General features: G+C 49.1%; 1 protein-coding gene across 2 annotated transcripts in view; it reads right to left on the reverse strand.

Moving 5' to 3' along the window:
* Nucleotides 1-14639, reverse strand: part of SP1 (Sp1 transcription factor) — a 30501-nt gene extending 15862 nt beyond the window's left edge. Inside the window, exons 1-3 of one of the 2 annotated variants that reach the window (XM_024218246.3) lie at nucleotides 14568-14639; nucleotides 12114-12214; nucleotides 9677-11165 (exon numbers count right to left, since the gene is read on the reverse strand). In XM_024218246.3, coding sequence (XP_024074014.1) covers nucleotides 9677-11165; nucleotides 12114-12214; nucleotides 14568-14574 — 1597 coding nt within the window. In that variant the 5' untranslated portion in view covers nucleotides 14575-14639. Of the gene's footprint in view, nucleotides 1-9676; nucleotides 11166-12113; nucleotides 12215-13969; nucleotides 14012-14567 lie in introns of those variants that run through there. The other variant, XM_024218247.2, reaches the window with a different exon arrangement.
* Nucleotides 14640-14910: the final 271 nt, after the last annotated feature.

Genomic DNA, 14910 nt, shown 5'->3' on the forward strand with positions numbered 1-14910 from the left:
GCTGAGTGGGGAACACATGGTACTCCTTGGAGAAGAGCGTGCTGCTTCGAAGCTATACTAAAGCATATTGAGTAATTGTATTTTAGTTTGGTGTTTAATGACTTGAAGCTACTCAGCAAGTTCTATGATATCCTTTAATTGTTAGAGGTTTTTATGCTGCAAGTTAAATTAAATTGAATTCCTTCTGGGAAAAAAAAAAATGAAGTTATTTGGTCTAACACAAAACTTTAACCACTTTTTCCTGCTGTAAGAGAACAAGTTTGGTTTCACAGTGGCAACTGAGTAATACATAAGAACAGCCATACTGGGTCAGACCAAAGGTCCATCTAGCCCAGTATCCTGTCTTCTGACAGTGGCCAATGCCAGGTGCCCCAGAGGGAATGAACATCTCCTGTCCCCCATTCTAACCCCTGGTTAATAGATGCTACGTACAGTCAGAACTGACGTAAACAATGCAGGACACTTACGCAGAATACCAAACCTGTCAAACCAGTATAGCTGCCAATACTTTCCTGAATCGTAAGCTGCACAAGTCAAAGTTCTAAAGCAAGGTGCAAGTTAAGGAACAGGTCTCTGAGCAGACTAGTTTGCAGCAGCCTTGTGGTATCTGTCTGCTAAATCAGTTCAGTTACAGTTCTCAGAAACTTTGCTCTGGTTCCAGAAGGGAGAGTAACTTTAAAATTGGCAAAACCTGAACAATGCAATGGATGGAATGAACATTTCCAGAACACTGTTATATGAAAGACATGAGCATTTTCACTAATTAATGGCTTTACTTTATACTTGCTTCTGACTTAAAGACAGTATAAAAGCCAATGCAAATACCATGCTGTAATATGAGCAAGATGTTCTGAGTATTTCCAGTATACACTTCCTATTATCAAGGGTTTGAAGCTGAACAGAGTTCAAACTTGGCTGAAGCCAGCAGCCCAGTACCAAGTTTTTGTTTCGACAGTTTCAGGGGAAAAACTCCCAAACAAACTGGTTTCCTCTTATTGAATCATACAAGGTGGTGACTTGACTTCTCAGATCACGAGTATTAAAATGAAACTATCTTTTGTGGGGAGTGAGGGGAGAGAAAAGAACCATCTACAAGAAGCGGAGATACTGAACGTTAAGTCCTGCCGCAGCTGAGGTATGTGGAATAAAATTACACAACTGAATTATTTTCTCAAGTTGTGTAATTTGATGTGATCAATTAAACTATTACAGTAAGTTAAAAAGTGATCTTGTCAAGGCTCCTTACCCTAAAGTGGAACCTAATTTACCCCCTTCCCACCCCCAGGAGTACATACCATGTGGAGGTCTCATCTCCCCCAGATGCAAGGTCTCTTTAAAAAGTAATAATAAAAAAAAACATCATGTATTTGTGCCAGCAGTCCACCAGCTATGGGAAGCCCCACAAGAACAGAGTTATGACACAAAGTTGGGCAAGTTAGGGATGCATTTGGTAACCACAAGGAAACAGGTTTCAAAGGGTTATTTCTTTGACATGTCTTGCGTCTGATGAAGTGGGCATTCACCCACGAAAGCTTATGCTCCAATACTTCTGTTAGTCTTAAAGGTGCCACAGGACCCTCTGTTGCTTTTTACAGATTCAGACTAACACGGCTACCCCTCTGTTACTTCTTTGACGTGGGCCTTTAAAAATAACATTTTTGCTGTGTTCCTCTCCTACATTCAATAGCTTAACATGCAGCTATTCAAATACGTTACTGAACCCTGAAGCCAAGTTCCTTCTGAAGGAAAGAGGAGAAGAAACTGGTTCACATTCTCAAACATGGCTGAAACATGAATGATACACTATCTCTATAGCCTTCACCAAAATATGGTGCAAAAGCACCATCTCTGCTAACTGCTTCACAGGAAGCTAAAACGCTCACTATTCGAAGCCAGAGGAAACAAACAGCTGCAAAACTAATCAGAGGGATTGAGGTACAAACAGTCAGCGAATGGCAGTGAAAACTAAAGTGGTGAAAATTTTACACCATCCTTAGCAGAAACTCTCACTATAACTGATGTCATAGGCTCAAAGCTAGTACCTACAAAATGCCTCAAGACTGCGATTGACGGGAACATGAGAAGGAGAATATCCAGTGCCATTCATAATGCAATGGGACAGTGTGAGAGCATAAGGGTCTGCCTGCACAGATCCCTCTACAGCAGGCGTCCCCAATGTGGTGCCTGTGGGCGCCATGGCGCCCGCCGGGGCGTCTAAGTGCGCCCGCGTATTGGCCGGCGGACGAGCATCCGCCGAAATGCCGCCGACAAGCAGCGTCATCTAGAGGCGTTGCCGCCGAAATGCCAGCGATTTTTGGCGGCATTTTGGCAGCGCCGCCTCTGGATGACGCCGCTTGTCGGTGGCATTTCGGCGCCACCGCCTATTAACATTGCCGCTTGTTGGCGGCATTTCGATGGATGCTCATCCGCCGCCATGCTCCTCTGTGGCTCGTCTGGCGCCTGCCCAACGAAAGAGGTTGGGCACCACTGCTCTACAGGATTGGGGCCCAAGCTGCCCGTGGTCGAATGACAGCCAAACTGAGTGTAGGAGGAGAAACTGGTGACACAGAGTCAGGGTGTCACGTATCAGAGGGGTAGCCGTGTTAGTCTGGATCTGTAAAAAGTGACAGAGTCCTGTGGCACCTTTAAGACTAACAGAAGTATTGGAGCATAAGTTTTCGTGGGTGAATACCCACTTCGTCAGACGCATGTCAGGGTATTTCCTTGGTGCAGATTTTGTAAACAAACACATTATGATAATTCTGTTTTCCTGCTCCCTTTTGTGGGACTCCCTGATTAGGAAACAAGGGCCCTGACTCAAGAAGTAGCCATTCTGAGCTTGTGCTCTCCAGCGGTTCACACAGAATGCGTCCTTCCAGATCACAAAGGTAAACAATGCTTTGCAAATTTAAAAATGCAGCCTTGGGGTACGTCTTCATTACCCGCCGTATTGGCGGGTAGCAATCGATTTATCTGGGATCGATATATCGCATCTCGTTAAGACACGATATATCGATCCCCGAACGCGCTCACCGTCAACTCCGGAACTCCACCAGAGCGAGCGGCGGTAGCGTAGTCGACGGGGGAGCCGTGTCCGTTGATCCCGCGCAGTGTGGACCCCAGGTAATTCGATCTAAGATACTTCGACTTCAGCTATGCTATTTGCGTAGCTGAAGTTGCGTATCTTAGATCGATCCCCCCCACAGTGTAGACCAGCCCTTGTTCCAGCCACTAGCCCGCTCTGTTTGGAAGGTGGAAAACCCTGTAAGCTCCACTCTCCACCCCCCTGGCTGCATGGGCGTTGCTAGTGGCATCCTCCTCTTTTGTACTCAGCTGTTTTGCACCACAAAAAGAGCCTCAGCTGAGTACTTTAACGCATGCATTCATCAGTTAATGTCCTGAATGCCTTGCATCAATGACACCTAATGGGAGCACATTACAGTAATCGGTTTACCTAGCACATACTTTAACCAGACAGTAGAGACGGTTCCTATCTTGAAGGCAACCTGCACCAAAAGCAAAGCAGCACTTACAGTACTATATAAAAGTGCTTTATGCCATAGATTTTGCAGTTAATGGCCTAAAGCTAAAAGGTTGGGTTCTTAAAGTGAAGCAGAAAGGGGAAAAGAAATTACAGTGGATCAGGTTTCAGAGTGGTAGCCCTGTTAATCTGTAAGTGTCATATGCCCCAGAATGTCCACAAAGTCTTTGCTACATCACAAAAAAGGTATCAACATTCAAACTGGCTTCCTTGCTCTATGCAGGCTTCCATTTTTTGGACACAGGTGACATTTTAATGACATCTTTAGAAGATGTAGAGCAGGAGTTATGTCTCCTTCACCGATCCTTAGATGAGTGGCATCTGAAGGTTGCAATCCCACTCCACAAACATGTAAAATTAAAACCAAATTCTGGAGTTGTCCTGGAGCTAGATGCAGGACAAAGTTTGACGACAATCCCCACTTCATCAAGACAATCCTCATTCCTATTAAGATATGGAAGCAGCCACAGTTTGAGAGTGACTATTGAGATAATAATAATACCACTGAGCTTTTACATAGCCCTTCAGACCAGTAGATCTCAAAGCACTTTACAAAGGAGATAAACAACATTATCCCCATTTTTCAGATGTGGAAACTGAGGAACAGAGAGGTTAAGTGGCTTGTTCAAAGACACCAGCCAGGCCAGTGGTCAAGTCAGAAATAGACCTCAGGTCTCCTGAATACCAGTCCAGCGTTCTATCCACCAAGCAACAGTGCCTGGCACTATTACATCCTCAACACAATACTTGAGCCTATTTCCATGTATATATTTATTACATGCAAAAAGCTATATTAAAAAACACCATTAAGGCTGAAAATCATTAAGGGTACTTTGTGAATCTGACAGCCTCTGAGAATTATTGGGGGAGATTTCCAAGGCTTCCTAGAGCAGTGAGTCTCAAACTTTTGTACTGGTGACCCCTTTCACATAGCAAGCCTCTGAGTGCGACCCCCCTTATAAATTAAAAACACTTTTTAGTATATTTAACACCATTATAAATGCTGGATGCAAAGCGGGGGTCTGGGGTGGGGACTGACAGCTCGCGACCCCCCATGTAATAACCTCGTGACCCCCTGAGGGGTCCCGACCCTCAGTTTGAGAACCCCTGTCCTAGAGGATTTAGCCACACAAGAGTTAGGGAATTCTAGAATTAAGGTAGTCTGTGCAAATTTAATTATACCCACTCTGGCATACACAAAAGTCTTGCCCAAGATCACACAGGGAGTGTCTATAACAGAGCCAATTAAGAATCCAGCTCTCCTGGGTCCCAATCCAGTGCTTTTGCCACAAGAGAACATCCTTTCTCTTCTTATAACCCTCTGCCCCATTTACTATTCATCCACAACAATGAAGAAGCAGAAGTCCTATAGAACAAGTACTACATGAAATCGCATAGCATACAAGAGCAGAATTAATATTGCACAGGCACCCTTATTTCTGGTACCTGCCAACTCCTTAGCACTTGACTTTGAACCTTGGTTCTTTTAATTTTTTTAATTCCCTTGGATTTTAAGAGAAAACTGAAAGACAAAAATTGTATCACGTGGCGCCATACTGATTCCCTGCATAGATGATCAGCAGGGTTGGAAACCAGGACCATTAGATCCACAGTACAAACCATTATCACTTGAGCTACAGAAGTATAACTAATAGCAGTAGTAGACTTATCTTTTCTGCATGGACTAGCCATTAAAGGTACATACAACACACACCTCGCCAATGGCTTACACAACTATTTGAAACACTGGAAGTCGGGATTCCACAGTTTTATTTCCTGGCTCTGGAGGGAATGAGATCTGGTGGTTACAGACAGCACCAATATACACACACGCATTTAGCAAACTCATTCAGAATGGCTGCGGAGAAGATTCGAATCTCTAATATTAGAGACCAGGGTTCTATCCCTCAGCTCTCTATAAGTGAGCTTGTGCAACAGCTCAGTTACTTCTGTTAAAGGAGAAAAACAATATTCTTACTCAATAATACAGCCAAAAGCCAGGAAGTACTCCGTGTTAGTGGAAGAACCAAGCTGACAGCTCTGCTCTCCCAGCTCCCACTGCTTCCCTGAGGACAGGGGGGCAGCTTTTGCTCCTCCCCATCTGATCTCTGTGGGGTCCAGGAGCAGGCACAGCATACAGGATGGGTCAGTGAGTATTCTTAGTGCGGGTGAAATGCTCAGCGATTTTAGCAGCAAACCTCGAGCAATCTCTCCTGAGCATGTACAAATTATGATGTTCAGAGTCGCATAATTTGGCAAGATCCGGTTAGGTTTTGATGCGGACAATAGGGGCCAGCACACTACTGATTATATACGGCTATCTCCTGACAAAATTTCAATTTCACTTTTCCCTTCACCGCACTGTCTGAAGCGCATTAACAGTTTGTGCCAAAACGTTAAAAAAAAAAATCAGTTCTTACGCAGAGTGCAAACATGGAAAGTCCCAGCACAAATTGTTAAAGTTTGGCAGAGTGATAAGCAACAGGGGCTCAGAATAGAAAACGTCAGGCAACTTTAACAATAGGCATCACTTTCAGCTCCGCCTATTTATATCTCACCACATGAGAGCTTGGCCAAACTAGGTTCCCATATGTCCCTTGAAGCCTGCACCACAATATCTATCAAACACACCGAACTAAACCAAATCAAAATGTCACCTGAACATCATATCCTCCAAGCTGAGGACAAAGGCCTCTGGCCATCTCTGCTGCAGAATTCATTAGGTCAGACAATTAAAATGTAAGGCAGCAAACGTGTCATCACAAATGAGGGGTTTTCCACTAAAAGCAGCCCTCTTTCTGGCTGTCAGGGTTAAAAAAAAGAAAAAGGGAACATGGCTGCTCAGCAATAAGCCATCTAAGGCAGGGGTGGGCAAACTACGGCCCGTCAGCTGTTTTAAGCCAGCTCTCGAGCTCCCGCTGGGGAGCGGGCTCTGGGTCCGCTCTACAAGGCTCCCAGAAGCAGCAGCATGGCCCTCTTACGCGCTCCAATGACCGCCCTCCAGCATTCCAATGGGAGTTGCAGGGGCAGCGCGCAGAGCCGCCTGGCTGCGCTTCTGTATAGGAGCCAGAGGACATGCCACTGCTTCCGGGAGCCACCTGAGGTAAGCGCCACCCAGAGCCTGCGCCCCTGAGCCTCTCCCCATGCCTCAACCCCCTGTCCCAGCCTTGATCCCCCTCCCGCCCTCCGAACCCCCTGGTCCCAGCGCAGAGCACCCTCCTACACCTCAAACTCCTTATCCCCAGCCCCACCCCAGAACCCTCACCCCCCCACTCCCGCACCCCAGCCCGGAGCCCCCTCCCACACCCTGAACTCATTTCTGGCCCCCCCAGACTCTGCCCCCCCCAATCAGAGCCCTCATCCCCTTCTGCCCACCAACCCCAATTTTGTGAGCATTCATGGCCCTCCATACAATTTCTATTCCCTTGGGCCAAAAAGTTTTCCCACCCCGATCTGATGGGTCATCTCCAAGACAGTTCCTCCCTGATCCACCCATCAAGGGCAAAGCCAGCTCACAAATACAGGAACTAGGAGTTGCCTATATGCTTCAAAGCATGTTCTGTACCATATAGCGTGCTTAAAACTGAGCAAGCTGAATAGGCTCAGAGCAGGCAGCACAGGATGTACTTGGGAGGATCACGATGTCCGAGTACTAGACAATACTAGTGAATCCACTGAACACAGAAATCAGACAAATGAAATGACAAAAACAGGCCCTATACCACGCACACAAACTGCTTATGAGAAAGATACACATTCATGTTATTTCGTTGACTTTATACAGTGGAAAACCAACAATTACGGTTAATCAGATATGAAAACAGCTCGTAGACATACAAAACCCAAATCAATTTAACAGCAGTTCAAGAGGTCACAAAACACTGCAAAACAATTCCAAGGAAGTGGCTTTATTCTCTTTCATGAAGGAAACTGAAGTTGAATTGCGCAACATTTAAATTGCTTCTAAATTATGTGACTCACTTGAGTGGCTGCATTTTTAAGTAAGATACAAAATGATGTGACATGCACCATCCTAAGAAGCTATTACCAAGCAGAGACGAGAGTTTAAAAAAAATTACTTTTCAGCATTAATTTCTTTCACTGAGTGAACTTAAGAAATGCTCAGTCTCAAAAGTAGGAACAAAATTTCCGAGCGTCAAGACTAGCAAGACCATAAATGCACATTGCACTATGACACCATAAGGCTACACCAACTATCAATTGTTGAGAGGGACCATTTGTGAGAAGACAGTAGTGATTCAATGGAAACAATCAGGGTTCTTTGTGCCAGTCTCAACGTTTGAACATCTCCAAGTAATGAGATCATAGCATCTTATACCCACCCCCACTTTCTTCTGACCACACACTTCAAGCCACTGTATGGAAATTCGTAATTTAAGATGAGGAAGAAATATTATAATGTTCCCCTAATTTGACTCTTTTGCCTTGTAGTTTGCAACCCTGTCTGGCTTATCCCCTGGGTCAAGGGCGTCAAACTCATACTGAATTCCACTTTTAATTATGCTCCGTATTTGCTTAGGCCTCCATAATGACCATATACTGCCTCCAACATACAATGGATCTCTTACTCATGTCAATACGGGGTTTGGGCAAAGATCAGGAGTAGAATATAGGCTTTATTTAGCAACTGAATTTTACTTGTCCATAATTTGTTTAGGGCTTCATTGTTGCACTCAGCATTACTTAGTGGGAGAACATCTTCCCTTTTAGAATCATGGTTATTTCTGCCTTTTGGTTCTCTTCTTTCCTCATCCTCCTCTCTATCTATCTCCCTCTTCCCTATCTAGCTGAGATCTCTCCCAATTCCCTCCTTCCCTGGGCTTCACTCCCACACTTCACAGAGTTTAAGGCCAGAAGGGATCACAGATCATCTAGCCTGACCTCCTGAATATCACAGGCCACCAACACCACCCACACACTAAACTCAACAACGGAAGTGAGACCAAAATATATGAGACCAACGGATTAGACAACCATGTGCTTGCAGCTCCTGCCCTGTCAGGGAAAGGATTAAATGAGGTATACCCAGATAATCCCAGCAAGTGACTCACAGGCTGCAGAGGAAGGTGAAAAACCTCCAAGGTCGCTGCCAGTTTGACCTGTGGAAAACTCCTTCCCGACCCCACATGTAGTAATCAGTTAGACACTGAGCATGTGAGCAAGACCCAGCCAGCCAAACAGCTGAGAGAGACAGGATGCTTGGTGCCACCCAGCCCTGACCCACCCTGCCATGGCCATACCTGTAGCTTCAGAAGGAGGAGATTAAAATAACACCTCCCAGAAATGCATTTGGGGAGAGGAGCAGAGGGAATCCCTTTCTATCCTAACCCCTGCGGGTGACTGGCTGAAACCCCAAAGCTGAAACACAAGACATGCCTGCCACAATCACTTCCCTCCATTTCATTTGTTAAAATGATCAGCAATGAAGGAGTTAACCTTCATAATTGGATTTTGGTGTGAACTCCAGATTAAGGGAGGGTGGGCAGTTAGTTCACACTTCTTCAGAGTTCATTTCAGGTTGTCTGAAGATTCAGGGAGCCAACATTGCCTCTGTAATACTTTGTTCCTATTGCGGGACTTCATCTTCACAACTATGAAGGGTAGAAACTTTTTAAAATGGAAGCTTAGATTCTGCTGAATCTGAACCGGTCACATGGGCCACAAACAAAAATGGTCAGATCTGGCGTGCAGACTGGGTGTTTGACACCTCTCCCCCAGCTGGCTGTGTTGTCTGGACACTCCATGTCTTTGGGTTCCTCCCCTGATAGCAGTGTTTCTCAACCCGGGGGGTCACGACCCTCAGGGGGTCACAGGACAGGTTTGAGGGGGGTCACAAGCAGGGCCAGCATTAGGGGGTAGGAACCAGGGCAATTGCCAAAGGGCCTTGCAAAGCTAATTCACATGGTTCAGCCCCATGCCCCGAGCTTAAGATGGGGGGCTCGGAATTTTTTTCTAGCGGGGGGGGGGGGGGGGGGGTCGCGATTTTTTTTTTTTTTTTTTTAAGTCCAAAGAGGGTCATAAGCACAGAACGGTTGAGACACACTGCCTTATAGGAAGTGAGATCAGAAACAAAAAGAAAAATTCAGAGCCATTTCAACAAAACGGCCAACTTACCAGTGGCATTTGCTATAGCCAGCGGCAGCCCTTGTAGCTGATGTACCTGGATTCCAGACGCTCCCAAGGCACTGAGGTTAATGGTCTGAAGGCCTGGCATAGAAGACAGCTGAGCGGCGTTTACAGTGACAGTGCCACTGGGGAGCGAGGCAGAGGCTATTGGTGTGAGCGTGTTGGTGTGCCCCGTCTGCCCCAGAGATACTCCCTGCATTGGGGCCAAGGTGATTGTCTGAGCTTGGGGATTCTGCACCTGAAGATTCTGCAGTTGAATAGTCTGCCAGCTGACCTGCCCGTTTGGCCCCACAGTAGGTGTTCGAATAATGATTGGCCCAGAGTTGGGGAGTGCTTGAAGCTGAAGGTTCTGCAAAGCATCTTGGGAGATGGCTTGGGTGGTAAAGGTCTGGCCAGAGAGTGGAGCAGCTTGGAGGGCCTGAATGGTTTGCCCTCCCTGGACAAGCTGAGGCTGTACTAGGATCTGCTGCTGGGACTGTTGATTTTGATCGGCATCCTTCTGCTGACCTTGCTGAAGTGCCACGCCAGAAACCTGGTTCTGTAGAGAGTCCGAATTCTGAATGCCGCTAACCCTCTGGGGTGTCTGGACCTGAACGTTTGTTCCCATGGTCCCGCTGCTGGAAAAATTCATGACGCCCATGTTACTGCTGGTGGTCGTGGTAGAGTAGCTGTTGGCATTGGTGAAAAAAGCACCAGAGCTGGCCAGGGACGTCACTATGTTGGAAGAGCTGATTGCAGCACCAGAAGTCGCTATTTGAGAGCTGCTGTCTTGAGAGCCAGAGCTACTTAAAGTGACGGTCTGAGAAGTGGGTGCCAAACTGGCGGCAACACTGCTGACAGGCAGCAAGGTGATATTACCATTTAAAGCCACTGGGACATTTGCCACATATTGAGTTTGTCCCGAGAGGGCGTTATTGGCCAAGCCAACCCCCTGGATTGGGACAGCCTGCTGCAGCAGATTTGGCATGGCGGCTATGATATTGCCTGTCCCGCCTCTGTTTGTAATGATCTGTTGATTTGTCCCAGGGATGATCTGAAGTTGGCCAGAGGCATCCTGCTGGACATTGACTTGGGCTGGGGTGGTGGCAAACTGCAGCTGCTGCCCATCAACAGTTTGAAACTGTGGGATCACCTGGTACTGAATATTAGGTATAACCCCAGGCAAACTGGTCAGCACCTGCTGATTCTGCAAATTGGGGGCAGCAGCAACCACATACTGCCCAGCTGTCACAGGTCGGTTTTTTGGTGACGACTCGCTGCCATTGCTCCCTTGCTCCTTGGAGGAGGTGGATGTCCCAGGGACAGTGGAAATGATTTGCCAACCATTTGTAGTCTGGGCAAGCTGAGCGGCAGCAGCTGTGAGGTCCAGCTCACCTGAGCCCCCCTGCTGGCTCTGGGAGCTGTTGGAGTTCTCATTGGGAGACTCAATCCTGCTGCACGTGGCTGCCAGCAGAGCCAGGGGTGAAGGCTGGGATTCCTAAAGACACACAAGGAGGAGGAGTTAAGTATCCATTAGCCAGCCCAGTTGGCAGTGCAAAATAAGCAAAAACAAGGAGAAGCGTTCAGCTAAAAACCAGGGAAACACCCCGTAGTGACACACACACACACACACACACAGCTGGAAAATACAACTGGCAAACAGGGCTATCAGGCACAAGCAAGTGGAGGAACATCAAAGGAGGAAGGATTTCAAGGAACACAAGGAGAGACATTAGAAATTGCCTTCATAGTTCAGCCCAAGACCAGGAAGTTTCCCTCTGCCGTGGTATTTGGCACATCTCCAGAGGAGAGATCCTAAGAGGCAGTACTATTGCTACTAGGCACCTATGGGCCTTGAGACCGCGCATCCCCTAGAAAGAAAAGAGGTTTAAGGAAGGAGCTACCACCACTATTTCTTGGAGGAGGTGCAGACATTTTAACCTTGGCAGAGGTTTTGTATATGAACAGCCACATTCCATTCTCTATAGGTTCTCGTACCGTGCTCATCAGCATAGCATCTGAGCACCTTCTAGGTGGGCATTAAGCAACATGACTAACATGTCACATGCCTGTTCTCGCCTCCTCCCCCCAGGGGGAGACATGTGTGCAGTGAAGTGTTTGTTTTGAAATTATACGCACGCTATATGTTATGCAAGGTCAAAGAAGTGACTGATATCCCCAGTCTTAAAACTCTCCTCTCTCTATCCCAAAGCTAGTCCCTACCCTTTACTATAGGTGCCACCACAGGGAGCCTCGCCAAACAGAAGTCATAGGTTTTTGCAGTCTCACAGTGTGCATGAGGACTGCCAGGGTACCACCAACCTGCCTCCTTTCAACAGCAATAAGGTGTAAGAGGCTGTCCCATTTAGCTATTCACTAGTATGCATGCGATCCCCCAAGATCTCGATCCCACTCCCCACCGACACCATATAGGGACTCCACTCACCTGACCCTCACCATTGCCTCCAATACTACTGCTTCTACTACAAGCACTTTCTTCTTCCTTCTCAGACTTCACAACAGCCATTTCTTCTGGACTCTCTTGGTCTGCATGGGGAGGAAAATGATAAATACGGTTACAATCAAATTGTAAAAGGTTTACGAGAAGCAGAGTACAGGGAAGGACTGAGAAGGGTGATGAGAACAGTTTAAAAACAGGAAAGTTAAGGGAACAGAGAACACCCAGGCGGGTAAAAACAGAAAGAAGGGAGGTGGGACTAGAAAGGGGAAGGAGGGTCTTTCTAAGTACTTAAAGGGCACTAACCACCCCCCTAGTATCTAGGCACTCAACCGGACAGAGAGAGGTAAAGGGCGGCAGGAGAGGTAAAGGGAAGGCTTGAGAGGATGGTGAAGGGGGAGATGGTGAAGGAGCTAGAAAGGGAAAGCAGAAGAGGGGAGGGGGACTGGCAAGCTGGAGAGAAAAGAGAATGGGGAAGAAACTGACAAATGTGGGGTTAGCACAGAACCTCAATGAGGAGGACGTGGGAGGAACACACTCCCTTGCCTCTCTCAGGTTCCTCCCCATTCCACTCTTGCAAGTCCCTTCTGCTCCCTTCTCCACCCCCTGGGCTCTCCCCTCTATCCCCATGCCCTCCCTTCCTCAGGTCCCCACTGCACCTGCTCCCTCCCTCCCCTGCCCTGAGTGTTCCCCCTCCCACAGACCTTCCCAACCTCCCTCCCCACAGATTCCACTCCTACAAAGGTTCCCCCTACACCTGAGGACAGTGATTCTCAACCAGGGATACATGTACCCCTGGGGGTACTCAGAGGTCTTCCAGGGGGTACATATATCAACTCACCTAGATATTTGCCTAGTTTTACAACAGGCTACATAAAAAGCACTAGCAAAGTCAGTACAAACTAAAATTTCATGCAGTCAATGACTTGTTTCTACTGCTCTATATACTATACACTGAAATGTAAGTATAATATTTATATTCCAATTGATTTATTTTATAAATATGGTAAAAATTAAACATAAGCAATTTTTCAGTAATAGTGGGCTGTGCCATTTCTGTATTTTTATGTCTGATTTTGTAAGCAAGTAGTTTTTAAATGAGGTGAACTTGTGGGTACGCAAGACAAATCAGACTCCTGAAAGGGGTACAGTAGTCTGGAAAGATTCAGAACCACTGCCCTAGGATCCTGCCCCACTAGGCTTCTCTCCTCCCCCAAGTTCCTGCCCCCTCCCAGAATCCATCCCACAATGATTCTCCCCTCCCCCTAGATTCTCCACAAGGGCTAACCTCCTGCCAGGACTACCCCATGAGGGTTCCCCAGTTCCCCTCTCCTCCCCACCATACCCCCAGGAACAGGATCCCAGCCCCTTTCTTCATAGGATCCATCACACAAAGGATCCCCCCTCACCCCTAGAATCCTGCCTCTCCCCCGGGTCTGTTCCACAAAGGCTCCATGTGAGATTCACCCTCACGCAGGTTCCACTCCCTTCCCTGAGATCCTCCCTCCCCACTTCCAGGTGCCTTCCCCCAGGATTATTCCCACCAGGATTCCTGGCCATCTCCGCCCAGGCTCCCTCCCCATGAGGGCTCTTCCCCAGGATCCTGGTTCCTTTCCCTATGGGAGCCACCACACAAAAACTCCTCCTCTGTCCGGGACCTCCCCCAACAAGGTTCCTCAGAAGATCCACCCCCACCAAGATTCACTCCTGCCCTCCTGGAGCTCTCTCCTCTCTGGCAACCCCCCCCCCCCCCCCCCCCCCCCCCCCCTGGGCCCCCCCCCCATGACCGCCCCCCCCCCCAGCCCAGGTCCTCCCTCAAAAGCCCCTCCCCCGGGGATCCTTACCTCCTCCCCCAGGGATTCACCCCTTAGGGACTCCGCTTCCCCTGAGGTCCTTCCCCCTTGAGGGCTCCCTGCGAGATCCACCCCCACGAGGGATGCCCTCCCCCAGGATCCACCCCCACGAGGGATGCCCTCCCCCACGATCCTCCCCCACGAGGGCTCCCAGTCCCTGCGAGATCCACCCCCACGAAGGATGCCCCCCCCCGGATGTTTACCCCCTCCCCCGGCGACCCACCCCACGAGGGGACAAAGGTCCCCCCTCCCCTGGGATCCTCCCCCATCTCCAGCCCCCTCCCCTCGTGACCTCCCGCGCGAGGTTTCTCCCCTCCCCCCGGGCTCAGGTACCAATCCCTCCCGGGACCGCCCCCACGAGAGTTCCCCTCCCTCCGGGGATCCTGGCCCTCCCAGGCCCCCTCCCCCGGGATCCTCCCCCGTCTCGAGCCCCCTCCCCCCGGGCCCCACCCCCGAGGGTTCCCCCCTCCCCCGAGTCCCTCCCCCTCAGGTCCCCTCGGCCCGGGGGTGGGGGCTGGCTGGGGCGGGGCCGACCGGTCGGAGTCGGCCGGACTCGCGTCCCCCGGGGCCGGGGTGGTGCCGTCCTTACCGCTCATGGTCGCTGCGGGGGGCGAGCCCAAGTCGCTCTCGGGGCGGGGGGAGGGGCGGGGGAGTCCGACTCGCTGACGAGGCAGCCTAACCCCGCCGGTGACCGCCAAAGGGCTGGCGAGGGAGGGACTGGGGGAGCTGTGCGACACGGCCCCGGCCCTGAGACACGCCTCCCGACTCGGCCCCGCCCAATCAGGAGGCAAGGAGGCACCCTGTGGGCGGGACTAATGGCGGATGACAGATTGCATGGCTAATGGAAAACCAGGCGGATCCTAAGAGGGAGTGGTAGCAGTCCACGAAAAGCCCCGGCCCTAGGATACGCCCCCTTCGCGGCTCCGCCCAAT

Source organism: Terrapene carolina, unplaced genomic scaffold (genome assembly GCF_002925995.2).
Source record: "Terrapene carolina triunguis isolate 2854851 unplaced genomic scaffold, T_m_triunguis-2.0 Scaffold836, whole genome shotgun sequence".
In the NCBI taxonomy this organism is placed as follows: Eukaryota; Metazoa; Chordata; order Testudines; family Emydidae; genus Terrapene; species Terrapene triunguis.